This window comes from Spinacia oleracea, chromosome 3 (genome assembly GCF_020520425.1).
Source record: "Spinacia oleracea cultivar Varoflay chromosome 3, BTI_SOV_V1, whole genome shotgun sequence".
Classification (NCBI taxonomy): domain Eukaryota; kingdom Viridiplantae; phylum Streptophyta; class Magnoliopsida; order Caryophyllales; family Amaranthaceae; genus Spinacia; species Spinacia oleracea.
Window position 1 is genome coordinate 24,193,459 of NC_079489.1, and position 25,326 is coordinate 24,218,784.

The 25,326-nt window shown below is 36.5% G+C and overlaps 2 protein-coding genes across 2 annotated transcripts; one reads left to right on the forward strand and one right to left on the reverse strand.

Moving 5' to 3' along the window:
• Positions 1-5,016: 5,016 nt before the first annotated feature.
• Positions 5,017-5,936, reverse strand: LOC130470725 (uncharacterized). Its single transcript, XM_056841245.1, has 2 exons — positions 5,330-5,936; positions 5,017-5,240 (listed from the first exon to the last, which is right to left on the reverse strand). Exons 1-2 carry the CDS (start codon positions 5,934-5,936, stop codon positions 5,224-5,226), a joined length of 624 nt encoding a protein of 207 aa, XP_056697223.1. The 3' UTR covers positions 5,017-5,223.
• Positions 5,937-15,742: 9,806 nt separating this feature from the next.
• LOC110791187 (uncharacterized) lies at positions 15,743-25,326 on the forward strand. Its single transcript, XM_021995936.2, has 10 exons — positions 15,743-16,170; positions 17,040-17,101; positions 19,729-19,783; positions 20,445-20,543; positions 20,832-20,918; positions 22,254-22,370; positions 23,399-23,491; positions 24,003-24,033; positions 24,614-24,800; positions 24,923-25,326. The coding sequence occupies exons 1-9, from the start codon at positions 16,075-16,077 to the stop codon at positions 24,790-24,792; spliced, it is 819 nt and encodes a 272-aa protein (XP_021851628.2). The 5' UTR covers positions 15,743-16,074; the 3' UTR covers positions 24,793-24,800; positions 24,923-25,326.

Here is a 25,326-nt window from a genome sequence, read left to right on the forward strand (position 1 = left end):
CGAGGTATTACAAAGTCCCCTCCATTAAAGAACCAATAGCTTTATATTGTGACAATAATGGAGCTAAAGCACAGGCAAAGGAGCCTAGACACCACCAGAGAGTCAAACATGTACTTTGTAGATTTCACCTTCTACGAGAATTCGTGGAGAGGAAATAAGTCGAGATAAGCAAGATTGGAATGTAGGAACATATAGATGCATAAAGCGGAATTTCAGGAAACAATTTCCTAACATCTATCACCAGTGGCGGTGCCAGAAATTTTTTGTTAAGGGTTCGAAATTAAAATATAAGTCATATTTTTTGTACAGAGCGTACATTAGCAGATTTTTTTGAATACAAATAACAGGTTGCATACGTACTATAGTATATAAGATAAATAATTAAAGAATTTATTTTTAAGAAAATGAATAAAAACAAAATCCAATTTTTTCTAGGGCGTTGGATAATTTTCAGAATTTCAAATACATTTTGTAATAAAAAAATTATTTATTAAAAGTTCAAAACTATAGCTACTAAGAAAGAAAAGAAAGAAAAATTCAAAAAAGAAAGAAAAGAAAGAAAAATCAAAAATCTTAGAATTCCCCTTGCGAAGAGTCGAACCCGCGACCATATGGGGAAAACAGTTCCCGCTCCAACCAGTGTTCCAGCCTCTATCTTGTGTATATTTTGAGCGCTAAATTCTATATAAACTTAAATTTGGTATGTTCAGAAACTCGCGAACTTCTTCTATGTTTTTGCCAGTACGGGTTCAGTTGAACCCACTAAACCCGTACTGGCACCGCCACTGTCTATCACAGGATCTCATGCATAACAATAGTATAGATCAGATTAAGTCGAAAGAATAATCACCTTTGAAGCATGTTCTCCCGTTCGTATGCAAGCTTCGAAGATCTTAGAGCCCCACTTGTTGCTCCTCTACTCAGTCCACAAGCACGAATTGAATCCCACGTATGCTAGTACGGAAGAGAACGATCACAATCTGTCTCTTGCTTTGTTTGGGATGTACGGCGTTTAGAGAATGACAGTTAGGGTTTTTGTGTTTTCTTTTTGTGTCAGATATTCAATTAACGTAGTTCCTGAATCCCTGACATTATAACTATTATAATGTTTAGGGCTTTTAAGTTAACACAAAGCCCAACCTTATTTCTCTTAGCAGGCCGGTTGCCATAGGACCTTTTGGGCCCATTCCAATTAGTGCTTATATGTGTGACCTTATAGGATTAATATATTTTAGTTGTATGTCCAATCAATATTGTCCTACTAATCACATTTATTCTCTAGCAAGCAAATATGATTACTAAAATAATTAATTTATTATCTTCATAATTAATTCCTATTTATATTTAGTAATTGCCGGAAATGTCTAAGGACATAATTCCTTCAATCTCCCACTTGTCCGAAGACAAGAACGCAATGCTAAATTCCTTAAGTCTCTTAATGCCAAAATTTGATAACACACTGTTATTCTCAAATTCTTGTTTCTTGATCGCCGAGTTCGAACTGTTCAAATAAAGATTAACTTTTAATCCCATTCCGCATGGCCATGCAATTTTCAGTTCTTGCTCATCAAGAGGCCCAGACACCATTCCTATCAAATAGGAGGACTTATTCACTCTTGTATGACCATAACTCCCACTCAATTCTTAGCCCACCTGATCACTGCCTTTATAACCTCCTTTTACGGCGCGGCGTTTAACAGCGTCAAAGTTAAACTAATTGTCTCGTGGTTATTAAGACATACTCATGTCTAAGGAATCCACTAAATATAGAATTTTGATTCTACTTTTAGAATCTAGTTAGGTCAAGTCTCAATGCATCAAGTATACATCCATATAATCAATTAGACATCCCTATGTCTCCATAGCCCATGGAACTGCACTATCAATTAATTACATGCTAGTCTTCTCATAAATCACTTATGTCCAATTTAGTGATTCAGACTAGGGACTTAATAAGTTGTGATTTCAGTTCACTTTATAGGGTTCCATTATCAAAACGTTTTCGATAATCCTATTTGAAAACACAAGTTATTTGGACATTTTATTTAATACTAAACCAAACAATTAAATAAGAATGAACTTTTATTGATAAACATTCAAAGCATAATAAATGTCTTTACAATTGTAAACATAAAGTAAACAAACTAAAGCCATTCTCCCATATGCCTAAGCCCCATAGACCTAGTATGACTCTCATGCTTAGGTTGAGCAAGCGGTTTAGTCAGAGGATCAGCCACGTTATCCTCAGTATGAACCTTGCTTACTTTCACATCCCCTCTTTCAACGATCTCTCGAATAAGATGGAATCTCCTGAGCACATGTTTGGATTTTTGGTGCGATCTGGGTTCCTTGGACTGAGAAATGGCACCATTGTTGTCACAATATAACTCAATGCCATTTTCAATGCTAGGAACTACACCAAGTTCACTAATGAACTTTTTTATCCAAACAGCTTCTTTTGCTGCATCACTTGCTGCAATATACTCAGCCTCTGTTGTAGAATCTGCGATGGTACTCTGCTTAGAACTCTTCCAGCTCACAGCCCCTCCATTTAGACAAAACATGAAACCAGATTGTGATCGGAAATCATCTTTGTCACTTTGGAAGCTTGCATCGGTGTATCCAGTGGCAACCAACTCATTATCTCCACCATAGACCAAGAAATTATCCTTAGTCCTTCTTAAGTACTTAAGGATATTCTTTGCTGCCATCCAGTGCGCCTCTCCTGGGTTTGACTGGTATCTGCTGCACATACTCAAAGCATATGCAACATCCAGTCGAGTGCATACCATGGCATACATAATGGACCCTACTGCAGAAGCACAAGGGACATTACTCATGCGCTTGACCTCATCAGGTGTCGAAGGACACTGAGTCTTGCCAAGTGAAATGCCATGTTGCATGGGAATGAAACCTCTTTTGGAGTTTTCCAGCTTGAACCTTGCAAGAACCTTATCAATATAAGTCTCTTGGCTAAGTCCAATCAGACTTTTGGATCTATCTCTATGGATCCTTATTCCCAAGATGTACTCAGCTTCTCCTAGGTCTTTCATGGAAAAACAACTTTTAAGCCATTCCTTGACTGACTCAAGCATGGTCTTGTCGTTTCCTATGAGAAGTATGTCATCCACATACAAGACCAGGAAAGCAATACTACTCCCACTCAACTTCTTGTATATACAAGATTCCTCTTCATTTCTAAGGAAGCCAAAAGATTTGACTGCCTCATCAAATCTGAGGTTCCAACTCCGGGATGCTTGCTTAAGCCCATAAATGGACTTCTTAAGCTTGCGAACTTTTCTTGGACTGTTTGGATCTTCAAAACCTTGTGGTTGTGTCATGTACACATCCTCTTTTAAGAACCCATTCAAGAAAGCGGTTTTGACGTCCATCTGCCAGATCTCATAGTCATGAAAGGCAGCAATCGCAAGAATTATCCTAATGGATTTCAGCATGGCTACTGGTGAGAAGGTTTCATCATAGTCAATACCATGAATTTGTCTAAAACCTTTTGCCACTAGTCTTTCCTTAAAGACATCAATGTTTCCATCTTTGTCCTTTTTCAGTTTGAAAATCCATTTGCAACCTATGGGTTTAACCCCATCAGGCAAAGCAACCAAGTCCCATACTTGATTTTCAAACATCGAATCCATTTCGGATCTCATGGCTTCAAGCCATTTCTCGGAGTCTTGACTCGTCAAAGCATTTGTGTAGCTAGTAGGTTCCTCATGTTCTAAAATCTCTATTTCAGAACTTTCAGTCAAAAGGAAATCAATATATCTCTTTGACGGAATGACGGCCCTACTAGACCTACGTTGGGGAACAACAGGAGAAGTTTCCACCTCATTAGGTTGAGGGACTTCGCATGGATTATCTCCAAGTGGGACGGTAGAAGGAGCATGAATGGAATGCACCGCCTCCTGAGCATTTTCATGCTGGGTCGTCTCTGACGAGGTGTGAACCTCATCCATTTGTTGCTCATCTCGAATTTCTTCGAGATATACATTACTCCCACTTGTTTTTCTGGAAATAAACTCCTTTTCCAAAAAGACACCATCGCGAGCAACAAACACTTTGTTTTCGCTTTGGTTGTAGAAGTAGTATCCCTTAGTCTGTTTTGGGTAACCCACAAAAAGACACTTATCGGACTTGGGTGAAAGCTTATCAGAAAGTAAACGTTTTACATAAACTTCACAACCCCATGTCCTTAGAAAAGACAATTTTGGAACTTTTCTAGTCCACATCTCATATGGCATCTTTTCTACTGCTTTGGACGGAGCTCTGTTGAGTGTGAATGCCGCTGTTTCAAGCGCAAATCCCCAAAATGAGGCAGGAAGGTTAGCAAGACTCATCATGGACCGAACCATATCTAATAGAGTTCGGTTCCTTCTTTCGGAAACCCCATTCAATTGTGGTGTCCCTGGTGGAGTCAATTGCGAAAGTATTCCACAATCTTTCAAATGATCACCAAACTCTTGAGATAAATATTCACCACCACGATCGGATCGCAATGCTTTAATTTTCTTTCCAAGTTGGTTTTGTACTTCATTTTGGAATTCCTTGAACTTTTCAAAGGATTCCGACTTATGCCGCATGAGGTAAACATATCCAAATCTGCTCACATCATCAGTAAAAGTAATGAAATACCCGCACCTTCCCCTAGCCAAAGTACTCATAGGTCCGCACACATCAGTATGTATGAGGGCTAAAAGATCATTGGCCCTTTCACTTGAGCCTGTGAAAGGAGACTTTGTCATTTTCCCCATTAAGCAAAACTCACATACTTCAAATGATTCAAAATCAAATGATTTGAGAATTCCATCCTTATGAAGTTTCTCTATGCGTTTTGAGCTTATGTGGCCTAATCGACAATGCCATAGGTAAGTAGGGTTCAAATCATTTGGTTTGTGTTTCTTGTTTTCTATGTGATAGTTATGGTTTTGTAAGTCTAGTACATACAAACCATTTGATAATTTAGCAGAGACATAGAACATGCCATTCAAATATGCTGAACAACAATTATTCATAATTTGAAATGAAAAACCTTCCGAATCCAAAATCGGAATAGAAATTATGTTCTTGGTAATAACTGGAACGTAATAACAATTATAAAGTTCTAATATTAAACCAGAAGGCAAGCGTAAACTATAATCTCCTACAGCTAAAGCAGCAACTCTTGCTCCATTGCCTACTCGGAGATCCACTTCGCCTTTGCTCAAGCTCCTACTTCTTTTTAGTCCCTGCACATTACCAATAATGTGAGATCCACAAGCGGTATCAAATACCCAAGAAGCAGTTGTAGCTAAATTAACTTCTATGACATAGATACCTGAAATTGAAGCACCAGTCTTCTTTTCCTCCAGATACTTGGGGCAGTTCCTCTTCCAATGACCAATCTTGTGGCAGTGGTAGCACTCATGTTGAGCAGCTACCTTAGCCTTTGGAGTGGCCTTTGTCTTGGTTGAAGAGTTCTCATTGGCAACTACCTTGCCCTTGTTCTTCTTCATGGGAGCCCCTTTCTTCTTGAACTGCTTACCTTTACTAACCATTAGAACATCCTTATGTTTAGGTTTACTTGGTAAGTTTCTCTCAGCCTGAATTAGTGAACCATGCAACTCTTGCAGGGTAGCCTCCCCTCCTTGCATGTAGAAGTTCAACTTAAAGTTATGAGAATCTTCAGGAAAGGATCTGATGACTATGTCAGTTGCAAGGTCCTTAGGATAAGGGAAGCCCAATTTCTCCATGGTCTGAAAATGTCCAATCAAATCGAACACATGCGGACCAACGGGCTTCCCCTCTTCCAACTTGGAATCCAGAAGTTTGCAGTTTGCTTCAAATCTCTCCAATCTAGCATTTTTCTGAAACAAAGTTTTCAGTTGTTGGATTATGCTGTAGGCATCCAGACCATCAAAACGTTTTTGATACTCTGGTTCCATGCAAGCAAGCATCAAGCATGTTACTTGCAGGGAGTTATCCTCTAGAGTTTGTCTAGTTCGCCTTTGAGTTGCAGTAGCATTTTCTGGCAGGGGTTCAGGGAGAGGATTGTCAAGAACACTTTCTTTTCCTTCCGCTCTGAGAACAATTCTCACAGCCATTTGCCATTGTAGGAAGTTTGTAGCATTCAGTTTGTCTTTTTCAATTAGAGGGCGCAAGTTAAAAGTAGAGTTGTTTGCACCAGACATGATAACTACAATAAAAAGTAAAGCAAGATTCAATATAATGTTTATCAAAAGTAGCAATTAAACAAATTCAATTCACTACTACCCTTTATTCAAAATTAGAAGTCCCCATTGAATAAAGAATTAACCAAAATCCCCTCCCACTACAATCAAACGGACTTTGGCCCTGCTACTTTAATTTATAGTATTCGAGGTAAGTAAATATTTTACTAATTATAACTAATTATAACTCTTGGTAGACAGGTTAACAACTCTTTGTATTTTCCTATCTCTTAGCTTCAAAACCCAAAACTTTGTCTTTTGATAGTTTTGTTGAGTTAAACCAAACATTAACATGTAAGTTTCAAAAAACCTACCCTACTATCCCCGGAATTATAAGCAACACCCTGCTTTGGCAGAACCTATTACTCATGATCTAAGGCTTTATAGGTGTTGTATGGAAAAGCACTTAAACTCAATATTATTTTGGGACCTAAATTTACTATGTTGGTTAATTAAAAGTGAACACATCGCTTTAAATAACCACATACATAAACTCAATAAGCATTTTAAGGCAATATAAAATACATAAAAATTAAATGTGATCCTAGTATGGCCCCTAAAAAATAAGCTCAAATCTTCTTGGGTTCCTATTCATCTTTCTTGGATCTCCATCCTTGAATTTCGGATTGAACCTGCTTACTCCATCGAGCTCATAATACGAACTTTATAATCTAATTTAAACTTTTAAATTAAATTACAATAATACAGAACGATGCGCAGATCGTATTTCAAAACTTACAAGAATACAAAACGATACGCAGATCGTATTTTCTATCCTATTTTGGGTCATACTAGTCACTTGCCTGTAACAAAATATCATATATATTCCATACACGCATATAATATCAAACTATATTAAACACAAATTATTTACTTATTAATTGTTAATAAGCAAATAGCATTTCCAAAATAATTTTAAAAACTTAAACAATTTAAGTTTAACATTATTTATGAAACTTTATTATTTTAATTCAATTACTATTTAAATATGGCTAGAATAATCGTATTAATCAAGAATTTGCATTTAAAGAAACATATTAATTTATGCTCAACTTAGAAAATCATATTTTCCAAAAAAAAATATTTCCAAAATTACCAAAACTGATTTTTGGGAAATTTATTCAATTTATAAAGGTTGATTTGGGAAACTTTTCCAATTTGGACCTTGATTAGGAAAATCAGATTTTCCTTTTAATGCACTGTGAAAACGATTTTCAAAATTCCCTTTTCTTTTTTTTTTTTTCTTTTTTTTTTTAATTTGAATGAAGAACAAAGCAGGAACAGTAACATTTCAAAACAGCTTCATCGCCGGCCAGCAGCCACCAGGGCCGCCGACCAGCTTCCACAGGAAGGACCCAGCCACGCCGCCCGACCCATCTACCAGCAACTGCCGGCAGCAAGACCGGCGTCGGCGTCGTGGCCAGCACAGCAGCAACCGAACAGCAGCGATGCTGGCTGCTCTTCCGCCGCGACGATAATCGACTGCCGCCCTGATAACCGCCGGAACACGGCCCTAATTCACCCCCCACCGTGGCTCCATCATCGGAGGTGGGCCACCCAGCCATGGGGTTTGTTCTTTTAATTTGTGTAACAATTACCTAAATTAAATTAATCTTTAATCAACTTTTGTTAAAGATTAACAAAATTAATTAGGTGAGATAATCCGAAAATTATGGCAGAAAATTTGAATAATTTAACAAAATTAAAACTGAATTTTAGGTTTGTTAAAAGTTAGATTTCAAGTAGAATCTTTATTCAAATTAAATCTAACAAGAACTCAAAATTTAGGGCATAATTATCTCATTTTATTCAAATAATTCAGAAAAATAACAATTATAATCTAAAAAATTCGAATTAAATTATTAGGCGGTTCTATTGAATTTTCTTAACAAATAAAATCAAAAATTTTAATTGTTATCCTTAAATTTTATGATTAATCGAATTAAACATAAAAATTAACCAAATTCAATAATTAATATACAAAAATTCCGAAAGTTAGTTAAAAAATTACCAAAAACTTTCGGCTGTTGTATAAAAATTAGGGGATAATCAGTAGATTTATTTAACTAATTAAAAATAAAATCTTTAATTGTTAACAAATTATTTCCATGATTAATCTTATTAACCAATAAATAATTTAAAATCTGACGAATTTAATTTTAAAAAATCCGAAATTTTTTATGTGATATTAACTGTTAATTTTGACCCTGTGATAAAAATTTCGGAATTTTATAAATTTATTTTGAGCAAAAAATAATTAAATCACGATTTAATGATTCCAATCAATTAATATCATATATTAATTTTGCAAATTCAAGCCATAAATAAATCTTCCCTTAATTGAATCAAAATAATAATGTTGCATACAATCATGATCATAAAATATTATGCAAGAGGCTAAAACTGATACCACTGTAGGAACATATAGATGCATAAAGCGGAATTTCAGGAAACAATTTCCTAACATCTATCACAGGATCTCATGCATAACAATAGTATAGATCAGATTAAGTCGAAAGAATAATCACCTTTGAAGCGTGTTCTCCCGTTCGTATGCAAGCTTCGAAGATCTTAGAGCCCCACTTGTTGCTCCTCTACTCAGTCCACAAGCACGAATTGAATCCCACGTATGCTAGTACGGAAGAGAACGATCACAATCTGTCTCTTGCTTTGTTTGGGATGTACGGCGTTTAGAGAATGACAGTTAGGGTTTTTGTGTTTTCTTTTTGTGTCAGATATTCAATTAACGTAGTTCCTGAATCCCTGACATTATAACTATTATAATGTTTAGGGCTTTTAAGTTAACACAAAGCCCAACCTTATTTCTCTTAGCAGGTCGGTTGCCATAGGACCTTTTGGGCCCATTCCAATTAGTGCTTATATGTGTGACCTTATAGGGTTAATATATTTTAGTTGTAGGTCCAATCAATATTGTCCTACTAATCACATTTATTCTCTAGCAAGCAAATATGATTACTAAAATAATTAATTTATTATCTTCATAATTAATTCCTATTTATATTTAGTAATTGCCGGAAATGTCTAAGGACATAATTCCTTCATGGAACTGACGACAACATCTCAGATCCATTAACTAAAGCGAAGCACAACTTGCACACTGCAGCTATGCGAATCAAGCATGTTGGAGAATGGCTTTGATGTCCTTATTAAATGTTTAACAGTTTTAGATTTTAATACTTTGTAAAACATATTTGGTTAACCATTCATAGAAAGGAATAAAAATTCATTTTTCTATTTAATTTTGTGGTTTATTAAATGATGAGTCCTTTCAATTTGACAAATATTCAAGACATACTGTCAGGACCAGTCCTATGACTAAGAAATTTCTATCAAGTGAACTTGAATGTAAAAAGTTGAAAATGGTCCCTGGTCTGAAGTTTTCTATAAAGGTGGACGTATATAAAACGCTAGACGACTAGAATGCAAGATGACTAGTAGTTCTGTTTCTTGAACTATGTGGACATGGCAATGTCGCAATCATTTGCATAGATACTTACTTGATAAGATTAGTATCGGACATACCTATGATAATTTACTGTAAAAGATGAAAATCTGTCGTAAGTAAGTAAATTTCATTATATTATTAGACACTAATCCTCAATACCTGAGTGATTTGAGATTACTTGTTTGAGAACTGGTTACTTTGACGACGTCAAACGTCGCACCGTAAAAGGAGTCTATAACGGCAATGCTCAGGTAATCACCTATCAAATGAAGTCTAACCTCAAGATCACAATATTGGGATTGTCCTCCCATAAATCGGGATGAGATGTCAAAAGTTGTACAAGGCCACTGAGAGAGCTAGAAACTGTAAAATGCATGGTCGTGCTCAGATGAATCATAGGCTATGATTATATGTTTATTTGATCAGTTGAACTCTGACACCAAGAAATACCTATGGACATAATAAGGATGACTACTCTTACCTTATGTTCATGAGCAGGGATCAAGCGACAAAGGAATTAGGAAATGCACACTTGTCCCTAAGGACAAGTGGGAGACTGAAGGAAATAATGCCCTTGGTCCAAGTTTGCATTTAATGCATCTAATGTTAAGTCTAATAAATAAGGTTCAGTATTAATTAACAAATTAATAATTCAATGAGATCAAGTGATATGAATGCCTAGCTAGAGGTCGCTTCAGTTCAAGTGGAATTAATGATATTAATCCACAACTTACTCTTGACTGAACCCGTAGGGTCACACAAATAGTGCGTGAACGGATCAAGTATTTAAGTGAATATAATATTCATTAAGTACTCTATTTATGGTCATTCGAAAATGATGGATCTTGCTTCCAGTGGGAGCTAAAATCATCAAAAGGCAAAGAAAGAATATTTTTCGGAAATGAAGGTATTACCGGAAACGGAAATATGGTTCATAACGGAAATATAAATATTATCCAAGACGAAGATATTGCCGGAAATGGAAATATGGTTTGTATCGAAAAATATTAACGGAAATAGAAATATTACCGGAATCGGAAATATTGCCGGAACCGGAAATATTACCGGAATCGGAAATATTGTCGAAATCGGAAATATTGGCGGAATCGGAAATATTATCGGAAACGTAAATAATGTTCGAATCGGAAATAAATTCCGGAATCGGAATAGGAATCGGAAGCACGACGAGTGACTTCTCGACGAGCAAGCCCGCGAGACGCAAGCTCCGGGCCCCGCACCAAGAAACGCCCAGCGATGGGCCTGCGTGCAGTGCATGGGCGCAGGCTGCAAGCAGTAGCGTGGGCCTCAAGCCACGCGTGCTACAGCGCTGCCCAGCTCGTGTGTTTGGCTTGTGCGCCAAGCAAGCTTAGGCGCCAAGTCTGCTTGCGCGACAAGTAGCTTGGGCCTCAAGCCTTTGTTTTCCTAATCCTACAATTTTCGGAATTCTATCATAATCAGAGTTTAATTATTTATAGAATACTAAAGAGTTTGCGTTTAACTAAAAGCCTAAAAGCTATAGTTATTCGGTTCCTAGTAGGATTGCAATTCCTTATTTTCACTCTATAAATACGTGGTTCATAATCACAATTTATACAACATTGAATGCATTGAATTAAGCACACAATTCATAATCTTTGCCTATCACATTTGTGAGTTTCCCGAGTGCATAAAACCTTAGAGAATATTCTAGTTGGTTGAATCTAAGGCGGATCTGAACATGTTGTGGACTTTCTACGGAGGGGCGACATTTGGAGTCCTTTACTTTTTCTTATTCGGTTCAGGATCAGCTAGGGAAGGCACACATCATATAGCATGTATACTAAATTATGCTAATTGACTATGTGGAAATTAATTTTGATTCCTGGCTTTATGGTGTTTCCGCATGAATTATATTGTTCATAACCTAACAGGGTGATCCTCCATACTTGTCTTACGCCAAGAATTATATGAAGTTAGGCTTTAACTTAAACGTTTGAGCCTCAATTTTAGGGCACAAAATGCTTGATGAAGCGGTAACCTCATTTGGTCGCACCATTGGCACAAGGTGTAATTTTGGTTCTCCATGTTCAATTGACTCTCAAGAAACCTCCTTCTTATTCTACCGTTACTTTTTCTTGTCATTGCTTCTATCTCGTGGTTGTGAGGTGTCAAAGTGCTACGTTTTGTCCTAGCTTGCATTCACAAAACAAAAGTGTAGACAAGAGTTAGTGCCTTGAAGCAGAAAGGAAATGCACACAAGAATACTAATGCTAGAAATAAGTAAAGCTACAACTAATGACTACACATATACTAATGTAAAAATCCGTTGATCCCCGACAATGGTGCCAAAAACTTGATGAGCTCCCACTAGTCGTTAATCATGGGAGCTCACCGGAGTGATGATATTTTTCTCCACTTGACTCAATCATATGGCACTACACTAAGTATAGTAGCACGGGGGTATGTAAGGGGTCGAACTCTCGGGGATCAAGCGTTTTCTACACTAGCAAGGGACATGCACTCACTAGACACTTTACTTGGTCACAAGAAATCAACAATTGAGTTGTTTGCACAACTTATCACTAATTGTACAAAGGAGAGCTGTAATCAATATAAAGGGATAAGATTAGGGAAGAGGCTTTTCACCTAGTATGGATATGGAAAGTCAAGGTCTCTCTACTCTACTCAAGCATAATCATCTGGAGAGTTACAAGTAAGTCTAGGGATCATTGTACACTACTACAAACTATTCTCACCCGATGGTCACGGTGTGTGGTTCAAGAATCTAGCGTTGTGTTTTCAATTTTCTACCTAGGTTCTCGGGGTCATGGTGGAAACTAGGTATATATAAATGAGGCTCAACACACACTATAGCCACACTCCTAGGGTCGACACGAAGAACATGCGCTTTCACGTGTCAATAGGTCCTCCGTTGTCAACGGCTCCACGCTCAATGCCTATCTAGAAGAACAACTATAGCACATGAATCACACTTTTCCTTGGGTTTGGAAAAAGGAAACAAAAAAGAAAGGCATAATCCTAGGACATCTAAAATTCAAGCTAAGATCAACCTAAGGTATCTAGCAAGCATGAGTCCACTTAGGCACCTAATGCTCACACGCCCATATCAAGCAAGGACATAATCTCACAACAACCAGCAACGCCAAAGTAACACCAAACTAACACACACAATTAAAGATAAACACCAATCATGCCATAATTCTACTAGGGGTCACCCTACCCCTAGGCACAAGCTAACTACTCACACATATCTACACTTAAACCAAGTATATCTAAGTAAACTACACATGAAAACATGATGTTACTATTTCGGGTAAAGAACTTTAACCTAGAATATGGAACTAGGGATGAACACCAAGAACATACCACTTCGGGTAAATTAAGAACTTCAACCAACAATCATGAACTAAAAACACTATGAAATTGAAACTAAAGAGAAGTAATAAAAGCTGTAAAGAAATCAAGCATGCAAGCAAAAACAATTACTTGAAATGAAAATTGATGATCTTGCTCCAAGAATTCAGAAATTAAAGACAAGAAAGCACTAAAGGTTGGTGAGAGTGTGTCGCTAAGAGAAATAAATAAACTACTGAAAATAAATTTAAAGACACACTCCACACTTTACACTTGAGGGGTAGCCTTATATTTATACTAAGGGGAACATGTGCGCAAAAAGTAGGGTTGTCGTCGACTGTTGCATGGGGCTCTCCAGCTCTGCACGGCCCGTACATGGGTTTGGGAATCAGCGGTTGCACGACCCGTGCCAATTGTGCATGACCCATGCCAGGGTCGTGCACCAGAACTGCACGACCTTAGCCGCCTCGTGCACGACTCGTACTTGGCTGCTTCCCATGGTGTTTTTTCCTTCCCAATGCAATGTGAGGGATGCATCACCTATGTGTGGATGATTCCCATAGATTTCGTTCTTCTCTTCTTCACATTTCCCGTTGTATGAACATCGTGCTACTTCAAATGCATAGGCTCGACTTGGTGGAAGCTTTCCACCCATACTTCTCCTTCTCTTCGTAGGAACCTTCAATGGTAGTGATGAGATGGGATGACGAGGATGTCATGAAGCTTGCTCCCGTGCCCTATTATGTGGTCAATCTCTCGTTTGGATTAGAGGGACATTCATACTTCGTGCGTCGCTTTGGCTTGGCCCAGAAAACGGGGAGAGAGAAGCTCTCCATAGAAAACAAGAAAAGAAAGGAAATAGAGTAGGAATAGATCTAAATGCACCTATATGAATCTAATCTAAGCTAATATGTGCGCAAAAGAGATCATAAATGGCTCCTAAAGATGTGCTAATTACAAGCACATCAAGTAGTTCTTTGCGCCCTATGGCAAAAAGTTGTCTGTTTATGAAAAAGAACTCATAACCGTTGTCTTTGCAGTTCAAAAGTAGGAACAATATCCCATGAGTAATCATTTTTTCATAAAAACAAATAAAAAGAGCCTTAAATGGTTGTTTCAACAGAAAGTATCCACTCCATCCCAACAGTTCTAGCTCTCTGAGCTCATGGGGTTTCATTACGCGATTAAATATAAAAGTGGTAAATAATACATTGCTGCAGATGCTTTATCAAAAGTTCAGGGAGCAACAATTTTGCCATACCTGTTGTGTCTTTTGACTTGACAGAACTTATAAAAGCAAGTTATGCTATTGATGACATCTTACTCAAAGTTTTGCAGTCATTACAACAATTTGAAGCAGTGAATCATTATACTCTCCAAGATGAGTTATTAACAAGGAAGGGAAAGATGGTTCTAGCTAGGGTCTGACAACAACATAAGAGCTAAAGTGATACCTTGGATTCATTTAGAACCCGAAAATGATAATGTTGGTAGAGATCTCACCTTAAAAAGAGTGAAGTGCTTGTTTTATAGGAAGGGACTTACAAGAGATGTCAAAAACTTTGGTAGAGTTCTTCCTTAAACTTGTGGTAAAGTTTTTATAAGAGGGAATACATGTTATGGCAAGATTGTTAAATATTGACTTTTAAGACAATGATTGAATTTTTGAAGTTGTTAGTTTTAGCGCCAAATTCATTACAACCGAATTTGGAATATGTTAGTTTAGCTGATAGTTTGTTAACAACTTTGCTTGATTTTTTAGAAATATAAATAAGTTGTAAGGATAATTTGAGATCATCATTCAAATCATTAATACTTCTTTTCTCTCTACAATTCTCTCTCCCTAATTCTTCTCTAAGTTATCTTTCTCTCTTTCTTTTATATTACGTTTCATCATTGTTGAGTGATCAAGCAGTCGAGCAGTGAGCTCCTACTTTATATATTTCATTAAATTAATATTCCAATAGTTTTGACATTGAAAAGGTTTATATACCAAATCCCCCCCCCCTATGTTCCAATCATGCAATGCACATTTTCGAAAAACCAATATTTCCCAATACATTTTTTAGCAAAAGATCTTGCACGCATTACGTGCAAAATAAATTTATTGTTGTCGTAGTAACCTTATACAAAGTACATTTATTTGGTAATTTTTAACATGTTTTGATTAACTTATATTAACTTTTTTTTTTTTTTTTTATGGATTTAACATTTTAAAGGGTTAAATGTGCATGACTTTGTAGGGATAATTTTTATTAAAACGAAAAAAATTTATTACTAAAAAATAGATAAATTTTAATTTATACCGGAATAACTTTTAAACATTTCGGCAACTTTTGTGTAAGACCGCCTTACCGGAAAGACCATTTTGGTTGCTTAACTAATTGGTTCTATTTCCTAACTAATTGGTTACATTGCTTAATTAATTGATTCAATTGCTTAACTAATTAATTTCAGTGCTTAACTAATTGGTTTCAGTGCTTAACTAATTGGTTTCAGTGCTTAACTTATATGATACCAAGGTGGTCTTTTGTGTAAAACCGCCTTATAGAAAAATTTGTATAAACATTTTGACTTAACTTTTATATATTTATTCCAGGCCACCTGTGATTAAGAAATTGTGTTTTTTAAAAAAAAACACATACAAAGCGAGTAGAATTCGTTTGACAAAATTTACTTGAAAATAAAATACATAAAACATTCCCATCCTTACTCCCTACGAAACCCGACAAGCAGTAACGACAATGACTCAATGAGTCGACACGGAATACCAAACCAAAAATGGTGTTAAGTAACGCAACCCGTTCCTTATTCATCTTCATCTTCATCTTCATATAGGAGAGAGAAATTCCAAATTAGCCGGAAATTTCTGCTGCACTTTCCGATCTCCATTCCCAAAAAAATCAGCTTATAATTCTGAAAGAGATGTTTGACTTTTGATGGGGTCGAATCTTCTTGCTATTACATTTTCAACCCAAAATTGTTGAGAAGATTTGTAGGGTTTGTTTAGGGGATTTCTGGGTTTTCATTTTCATGGAGTTTTCATGGCTAAATTGTTTTCGAATTACCCTTTTTCTTCTCCTTATTGCCGCCATTGCCACAGCTTGTTTCACCCTTCCTGTTGAAAAGGTTGATTATTTTTTGACCCCCTTTTCAAATTTTACCCAAATTTATGTAGTTTGATTTGATTTGATTTGATTTGATTTGGGCTTGAATAGTTTGGTATGTGTATTGCATGTTTCGTCATTTCCATGTACAGTATATGATGTTTGATTTTGACCCGCTAATGGAGTGATTAACTTATGAACTCTGCCCCCCTAAAAAAATATGAACTTTGCTTTGAAATTCTATTGTAAATGTTGCTGTAATTTAATTGCAATTGCGTTTTGGTTGATTTGTTTTCATGCTTGGGCATTGATGAAATGAAGAGAAAAAAGTAGTGTTTTGAGTTTTATTGACATTTTAAGACAGAAGTATGGATTATTCTCCTAATTGATTCGATTAAAGATGACGGTTTTAGTATCGAGAATTAAAGGATGCCTGTGTTATTTGTTGTGCTATTACTTCTGTCATTACAAAATAGGAAAAAAAGAAATTTTGTTGACCTGAATTGGTGAAAGCTTTACCATAAACTGTCGCAATATGTATCAAATTATGATGTGAAATCAACATTCTTAGATTTATCTTAACTCTACTTATTACAATACTAAGATTATTATTTGTAGTTTTTACTTTGGCATTGTGATAGTGATAGAATTAATAGTAAACTTGATAAGAATTGGTCACAAAAGTCGATCGTAGATTATCATTCTGTTTTTGCTTTGATCAAGAGATGGAGGGTTCTCTAGGCTGTGTAAGTGTGTAAGCTATAAGAACAGTTGAAGTTTGGGCTCCTTAGTTCTTCTGTTTTTGTTATCTTATTGGTTTTGTAACTGTTGAACCTTTTGTTCATGTCATTTGAAATAACTATTGTGCTGTCTCGTTGTCTTTTCTTGTAGATATTAAGGGATTTCCTGTTGTGGGTGGACCAAAATCTTGGCAGTTGGGGACCTCTAGTTCTGTAAGTCACTTAACTTGTTTTTCTAAAAGAAATTTTGCCTGAATTTTACATTTTATTGTATTTGTTTTTCCTTCAAGATATACTACTCTTTACACCTTGAAGTGTATTTTAATGTTTTTGACTTCCTTTTGCTCTTTTCTTTTCAATAATTAAAGTCCCATGTTTATTGTGGTACTTATGAGTTATAATAGATTGTGTGATTTGGAAATCATCTAGTGCTTTCTTCTGGACTGTGTTATTGACTCACTTGATTTATCATAGAATGTTATTTGGATAGTATTTGGTTGATGGGAATTTTGGGAACCAGGGATATCTGAAACCTATATCTGCTTTGTTATACTTGTGTATGAAACTTCTTTTCTTGGCTCGCCAGCTCCATCCCCAGTTCTGCCCCTGAGGGCACATAACTATATTTTCTGCTTACATTATGAGCTCTGTAAGCGTGGTTACTTCAGCGGTGTTCAGAATTTCAGAAGGAAAGATAGTTCTGTTACACTTCCTCACTTGTACGATATATTGATGTGGATCCTAACCCCTAGTGTAGTGAAGCATTTAGAAATCTGCATATCATTGGAAAAAGAGATTGTTAAGTTTCAATGTAGAAAATAACCAATATTTGTCCAACAACAAAGTAATGAACACTCTTGAAAGTTGTCTTCAAATCTTCAAACCTTCAAACCTTCAAACCTATTAGCCTACTCCTACAGTCCTACTCTCCTAGAACTAATTATTCGAACACTTAACGCTTTTATCCACTCCTGGACTTCGGACCTAGCAAGGAAGAATTTATACTCACAAATTCAAAGCAAAGCTTCAATTTAATTCTAACAAGATAGGCGTCTCTATTTATAAGCTTGGAAGGAGTTTCCAAAATAGGACAAGGAAACTAAAATAAATTCTAAACAACTGAGTTTCACAGTCATGTCTACTCAGTGAGCCCTTAAAACTAAACACACACTATTTGGATCTAAGGACAAACCTCTTAGCCCAAATTACAACATGCCATGTAAAACTCAAAGCCTTATGGGCTATGGTAAACCCATGGGTTTATTCTCTGAAGTAGAAAACATACTAAAACTCAGATCAAGCCCACTAGACATACAAAGATGGCGCTTGGGCTGTGGGGATGGTGGCAGTCGTGGCACTTGGCCCAGTACTCCCGAAAGAGCACGCATGTGGCCCATTAGTCATCAGGGGTGGCACCTAAGCCCACATATCCATTCCAAGTTCGGTTTATGACCCAACCTTGCCTTTCATAGCCTAAGTTGAAACCCATTGGATCCAGTAACAAGATGACTGGGTCAGTGGGTCTTCAAAACAATGTCCCCTTGAACTTTCATGATATAATTGTTGCATTTAGCTGGTTCTTTGTTATTTGATTTTCAGGGTCATAACGACAATATAAAAGGAAATTCCCACTCGATGGTTTCCATTAGTAGCTCTAGTGCTTTTAATCTGAGGTGTTTTGGGAGGTTCTTATTTCTTCCTTTCTGACCATGTCCTATACTCTAGTAAGAGTTTCTTACCCTTTCAACTAAATGCTAAAACATTTTGAAATTTGTCCTCTGCTGGCAAATGAAATGCATTTATTCTTTCTCACTTTCTGTGAATCAAGAGGCTGGGCCATGCTGTTGTTTGACGTTCTTGCTTCATATCCTAGAAAGAAGGTTAAGGTTAGGGATGATCTGCAGTGAACCACCTTAGACTTGCTGTAATGCTCACATATCCTAGAAAGAAGGTCAAGGTTAGGGATGTAATTACACAAACAACATAGTTAGTTATGGGATTGGAGGAATGGTAATTTGTAATAGTGAGTTAGTTAGAGCCTTGAGTATTTTGCAAGGAAGGAAATAAGCGACGTAATAAAAGGCTAGAGCGGGTGATTGGAGGATCGTCGTGAAGAGTATGTACAAAGAAACACCTTGAAGAGTACCAGCCTCTCAAAAGTTGGCATAGTCTGTAAACGGTGATTCAGTGATATTACCTCGAGTTCATCAATAACAGTCATATCTTTATCGATTTTGCCTAATTCTTCTCATTTCAGCTTAATTTTGTTTGAACCCAAATTCTGCCTTGTGTGAGGTTTGAGCTAAGGATAAACTTGATTCTTAGCATGTTCATGCGGATAGATTGTATTATGTGGTAGATATAGGTACTTTGATCACAAGGGGACTTGATTATGATAACTAAGCTTGTATTTTTTAACATATTCTTGAAACTTCAGTCGGTTTTTTACTCTTGGACCTGTTTGCCAATGATTTTCTTGACTATGGAGTACTCTGTACTACTTTAGCAAAAGTGAACTTCTGTTTCCTTGTATTCATGCTATTTGGTAAGGTGTTAGAAATGGTCCATTATGTCTTGAAGTCTTAGTATATGCCGCATAGTTGTGCATGGAATGGATGTGATACCTTATTCTCTATACTAGCATATGATTGGAGCTGAAGTTCTGTTAATTCATGTTGTTTCTGCATAAGTTGTTGGATTTGTTCATTATATATATCTTTTACGCCACATATTTGTGCTTAGAATGACACAAAATGCATTGTTCTTCGTACTAGTATATGATTGGTGCTTGATCCTTATGTTAACTTTTGACTGATTGTTTGCACCTTGGATAATTACAGGGCTGTTGCATACATACCTCTTACTATTCTGGCAGTTCCAGCTTCAGTGCTCACGGTACGTATTGACTGATGATATCGGTTAGTAGCTTCTCCATGATCTGACTTGTTTCTCCTTAGTCGGATAGTGTTTTGACTTCTGAACACGCCATTAACGTATTCTGTTTCTGTTGTGGCCTCATCAACACGTCTTCGTGATAGATTGGAATGTATTTGTAAACCTTCTCCTAGTAAAAGCATCATTTCTTTAACCTAATGTGCTAATGTCACGGGAGCCTGACCGATCATTGTATTAAGCCTACTACCTTCTGTCGATAGAGGTTTAAAAAAGGCCATCTGTGAGGTTTTTGACAGATTTCAAGGGTCCATAGGACTCATGAAGTGAAGCTGAGAAGGATTTTGCATGAAGCTGAGTGTGAAACTCACTTAAAGTATCAAAGCTCATTTAACATTTATTTGGTTTACCTCCCATGCCTTAAATGCTTGCTAAAGTTAAAACAACACAAATGGCTGAGCTAGGTGCTAATTGTCTCTTGTAAAGTTGTAATCTACCGTTAGACATCAATCATTCCTACTAACCTTTATACTTTGCGATGTGTGTGTTTCTGCCCTCTGAATAAAACTGTCTGTAAGTCTCATCTGATTAATGGTTCTGCTCAGTCATGTCACTGATTCACCATTTAGATGCTACTGCACTGATTAGACTTTCCATTTTGCAGCTTGGTGGTGGCTATCTTTATGGTTTGCTTCTGGGCTTTGTGGCTGATTCTATAGGTGCTACATTGGGGGCAACTGCGGCTTTTCTTTTGGGAAGAACCGTGAGTTGTTATCTTATTATTTTTATTGGAATTTCATATGGGAGTGTAGTGTTTCTGTTTCTGCATGTATTTTTTTCTTTGCTGCAACATTCAACTTTAATCCTGTATCTGGTCAAATTTGACTTGTCATTGTGGCCTTGTGGGTTTTATTATGGAGCTTATGTGATGATGGTACCTCATGGCACACTTCCATATGTAATTAGATTTTTCTTTGCTCTGCCTTTATGCAAGAGTAGTGTCGTGACTCCTGTATACATGGTTGATATACCTTTGAACCTTGTTGTGCAGATTGGAAGGTCATTTGTTATTTCCAAAATAAAGGATTACCCTAAGTTTCGAGCTGTTGCTATTGCTATACAGAGATCTGGCTTTAAGGTACGTGTACTTGAGAACTTTCATTTGCTTGCCGAAAACCATTCAACTACAATTCATTATTCTTTTACCAAGCTCCTTAGTCTCGTTTATTTTGTTATTAGAGAACTTACTGATAGAGTAATAGGTTTGTAAAGTGTTAGCTGACACATCTCTTGTGGCCTCGGAAAGTGCTAGAAGATTCTTTTTGTAAATCTAACCAAACAAAATATATGCAAGTCCTTGCTTGAGAATCATGAGGTATGAGGTGAGACGTGGACATATTGGTTGATCCGAGACTGTCCTGTTGCTAGAAGTGCACATATAGCTTGAATCACAATCAATTCTAAGGGGTAATACTTCTTAAGTAGTCACCTGACTGACTTGATGAATTGAGTTGCAACTGATTTGGAATACCACCAGGTCGTTTAGCTATTACTTCGTATTTGTCTCAGATGATTGAAGACCAGGGTCATTAAAAGAAGAGAAGAACTCAAAGTTTATCAGTAATTCTAGCCTATTTATTTGTTAGAACAGGCTGGACCAGGTTTTGTATTTTTACCCAAGGTTTTGTAACTTACCCAGAAAATTTCTCAAAATATATTTTCTGAGATTCATTTACCACTGACCACACCTCTGTTATTCATTATCATTAGTAACAATAATTTACGCAGAAATAAGAACTAATACTACTGTTTCTGTTGTTGTCTTATTGTGGAGACTGCCAATTTCGTGATAAATTGGAATTCGGGAATCTGTACATAGAATTTACTTCTTGAAAAGTGAAGATAGAAAGACAGAAATCATTTGGATTGGGGAAATTATCAAGAATCAGTTAAGTAGGGAAATCTACATAAATAGTACACTGAATTTTAGAAGGTAGCTCTAGAGACTTCAGCTCATTTCATCGAAGCATGACTGATCATTGACTGATCATTCATTTTACTTGATATAGAAAAGGGGATACAATTATTCAAAGGTTTCCTGGTTATAATAGGGATCCATGGTCGTAGATTACTTCATCTATGTGCAAGATGAAGATTGATGATTCACAAAGGGTATAAATGAGAAGGAAGAAAATGAAAAAGGATTATGTATTTTAAGTGATGAGAGAAAGTTGCTTGGATGTTGGTTCTAGATAGTTTCTACTTGGGTGAAGGGGAAGAAATGGACAGTTAACATTTCAATCTTGCAAATAATTGCACATCTTCTCTGTAGGCTCTAGGTAGATTCTTCTTGGGGGAAGGGGGAGTTATGGACAATGGGTGGCTGCTTGCCCTCTTAAGGAGTTCACTGTTTCTTTAGATTCTTTTATGATATGCTTCCATCATATGTTGATGTGCTTTTTTTCGTTGACAGATTGTCTTTCTTCTGCGGCTTGTTCCTCTACTTCCATTTAATATATTGAACTACCTCCTGTCTGTAACTCCTGTTTCGCTGTGGGAATATATCCTGGCTTCTTGGTTGGGGATGCTGGTAATTTCTCTACTCTTTTTTTTTTGAACTTGCTTGGATGTTTTATTTAGTTCTTGATTTTTCATTTGTAATTCAGATTGCACTTTTGTGTTTCATCTTTATAGCAGTTTTGTAAGTGTGCAAAGGTATCATACTTGTATTTGTTTGTCTTCTATATTTGAAGAGAAAGACAAGACTAAGAAACAATTCATTTGGAATGAGTGCTTTGCATTCGGCTTATATGCATGAATGGAATAAAATTGGGCTTTCTTTTTTTTTTGTCTTGTTTTTCCATCTGTACTCTTGCATTCTCTATCTCTAGACTGTATTCCCTTGTAAAATCAGTCTGGTTCTCCCTCATAAGTTTTCATGGTCAAAGTAATATTCTATTACTGCCTCACTGGTTAAAGGCTTGAAAATGAATCTACTGTCTTTGACCCTTATTATTTTGAGAAATGTTGGTTGTTCTACAGGATGGTCTTTATGCTAGCTACCTGTTTGAAATCTGCTACCTATGTGGCCTTTAGAATACCAAGTGATCCATTAGAAGGCAGAGTGCTTACAACATAGTCGGTTTTTTTTGTAGAAGCAACTTCTGTGATGCTTTATGCAGTTAGTTGGATTATTGTCTAATATATCTCCTATGCTTGAAAAATCAGCAGTGACATCATGTGATGCATGCATGTTATATAAGCTTGGTTAGTCTGATGAGACATTGCCCTTGACAAAGTGAAGATCCCTCCAACTGACCGACACCATGTTCTCTGCAAAAATGTTGATTTTGTGACATAGTTCTGACATTAAGTGGGACTATTCTCAATTTGCAAAAGCTTTGATTTCTGAACATGTGTGTCTTACCTTATGTTCTGAGAACACTGTTGTTCAGTTTGTCTATGAAAGTAGTTAGCATTCTTGTTTAAAATGTGTTACAACCTAAAAAGTTATGTTAACTCATTTAAACTTGTTGAGCCAAACACGTTTACATCGACCTTTTTTTTCTTCTTCAGGGAGTTCGATTCATAAATGTTCTTTTTTGGTTTTGATTACAGCCTATAACACTTGCATTGGTGTATGCTGGAACAACTCTCAAGGATCTTTCAGATATCACGCATGGATGGCATGAGTTTTCCCCCTCCCATTGGGTAAGAGCTGTTGTCTGTTGTCTGTTGTCTGGTCTCTGCTGCCACTACAACAATAGACCAAGATGCATCCAGTTGGACCCGTAATTATCCATTTACAATGTCGTATTGAATGAAAGCCAAATAGGGTTTTAAAATTGAATAGTGAGAATCATTAAGGGAGACCACAGCTATGACTTTGTGGTTCGCATATGATCTTCAGGCTATTGGGTTGATGTTTCAATTACATTGGATAAATATAACTTAAAGTATCATGACATAGAGCTCTTTCCTTAGGTTGCAGGTATTTGGTATGTTTGATTTTCCTCGAGTACTTGGTTATTTCAACATGTCAGAAAGTGAAGTTACCTGTTGCTTCGAGCTGTTATGTTCCAAGTGCAATAGCATTTTTGAGCTAAAAGTCTGATCTCATAAGGCAATTGAGAATTTTGTTTAAAATATGACCTGTACTTTGGCTGCTATCCCCCCTCTTCCTGCATGGCATTTAAACTAACTCATGTTATCGTGGATGCAGGTATTTCTTGTAGCAAGTGTTGTGGTTTCAGGTATGTTGTTGTAGATGCTTCTTTTGCTTTTTAGAAGCCTAAGCTTATTCTATTTTAGTGGTATCTTGATGCATAGACAAGTAAGACAACTGTGCAAAGCAATACAATAAACCTATGTTGTTAATTTATTCATGTTGTATGTTGGAGGGGCATTAAGTTCTGAAGACGTATCTACTATGAATTTTGATAGCCTGTTATAAGCCTTTACTTGTACGGAGTACATTGCATTACTACAGCAAATATATGTGCACATCAAACAGTCTTATCAGGATCTCCAATTCAGAATGAGATGTATGGTATTGTACTAGCATGATAAGGACAAGTCTTGTTCCATCTTTGGAATATGATTATGGCAATGGGTTCCGTGTTATTTATATTATTTCATTCATCAATTTTCTATTTAGATTATTTGGTGGCTATGCTATTCGTGTCAAATAGTTTTTTTACCCTGCAATTCCAGATCTGGGAAGTTTAAAATGAAGTTGATTTGCAAATTGACTAGTTTCCTTGGATGGTAAATTATAAAATAAAAAAAGTTGTTTGCTTTTTGCATCATCTTAATAGTTGGTGTTGCTTGCAGTGATATTGATGATTTGTGTAACTAAAGTCGCAAAAAGTGCTTTAGAGAAAGCACTGGCTGAAAATGAGAATGAAGATGACCTGTCCTGCTCCGAGCTGCCCATCTCAGGTGAACAGCTTGGGGATCTTCAACAGCCTCTCATTGTTAAGACAGATTCGTCCATGGATAACCTTCATTAGTGAAATAGGTAGGGTTTTCTAAATACCCTTCATTCATTCTGTTCCTTGAAGGCTCGTGCATTTTGAGATTTTATTTTTGTTGATTCACTTTGACATGAAAAACGCTTGTCCTTTTTTCGTTTGTGTGCAGCTGCATTTGACGTTCCTACACTTTGTACAGCCTTAAGTTTACATTTCCCTTCAGCAATATCTTCGTTTGTGTATAGCGTTTTCATTAATGCTGAAATCAGAATTACTAATTTGAGATGGTAAGGATTTTGCTGGACCAGTCATGCTATTTGCTCGCGATTGACGAAAATGAAAGATGAGGTTAATCAAGATATTGCTGAAAGTGACCATTTTCTTCGAACTAGGGTATTAGCTAATTGTTAGTTGGTTATTAACACTATCTGATGTCAAACGTTTCCTTACCCTTCCCTTTTTCTCCTACTGTAACACACACACACACACACACATTTTTCTCTTTTTACTTCGTAATTCTGCTGACTATTGTAATTAACACTTTGCTATTAAAAGAAATGTTCAAAAGAAAAA

Bases quoted from the DNA above. Each gene is read 5' to 3' on its own strand.
- LOC110791187 (XM_021995936.2), top strand. From the start codon at position 16,075: ATGGAGTTTTCATGGCTAAATTGTTTTCGAATTACCCTTTTTCTTCTC. The intron at 16,171-17,039 runs GTTGATTATTTT...CTTTTCTTGTAG, and splicing joins TCACCCTTCCTGTTGAAAAG to ATATTAAGGGATTTCCTGTT. The intron at 22,371-23,398 runs GTAATTTCTCTA...TTTTGATTACAG, and splicing joins CTTCTTGGTTGGGGATGCTG to CCTATAACACTTGCATTGGT.
- LOC130470725 (XM_056841245.1), bottom strand. From the start codon at position 5,936: ATGGAACCAGAGTATCAAAAACGTTTTGATGGTCTGGATGCCTACAGC.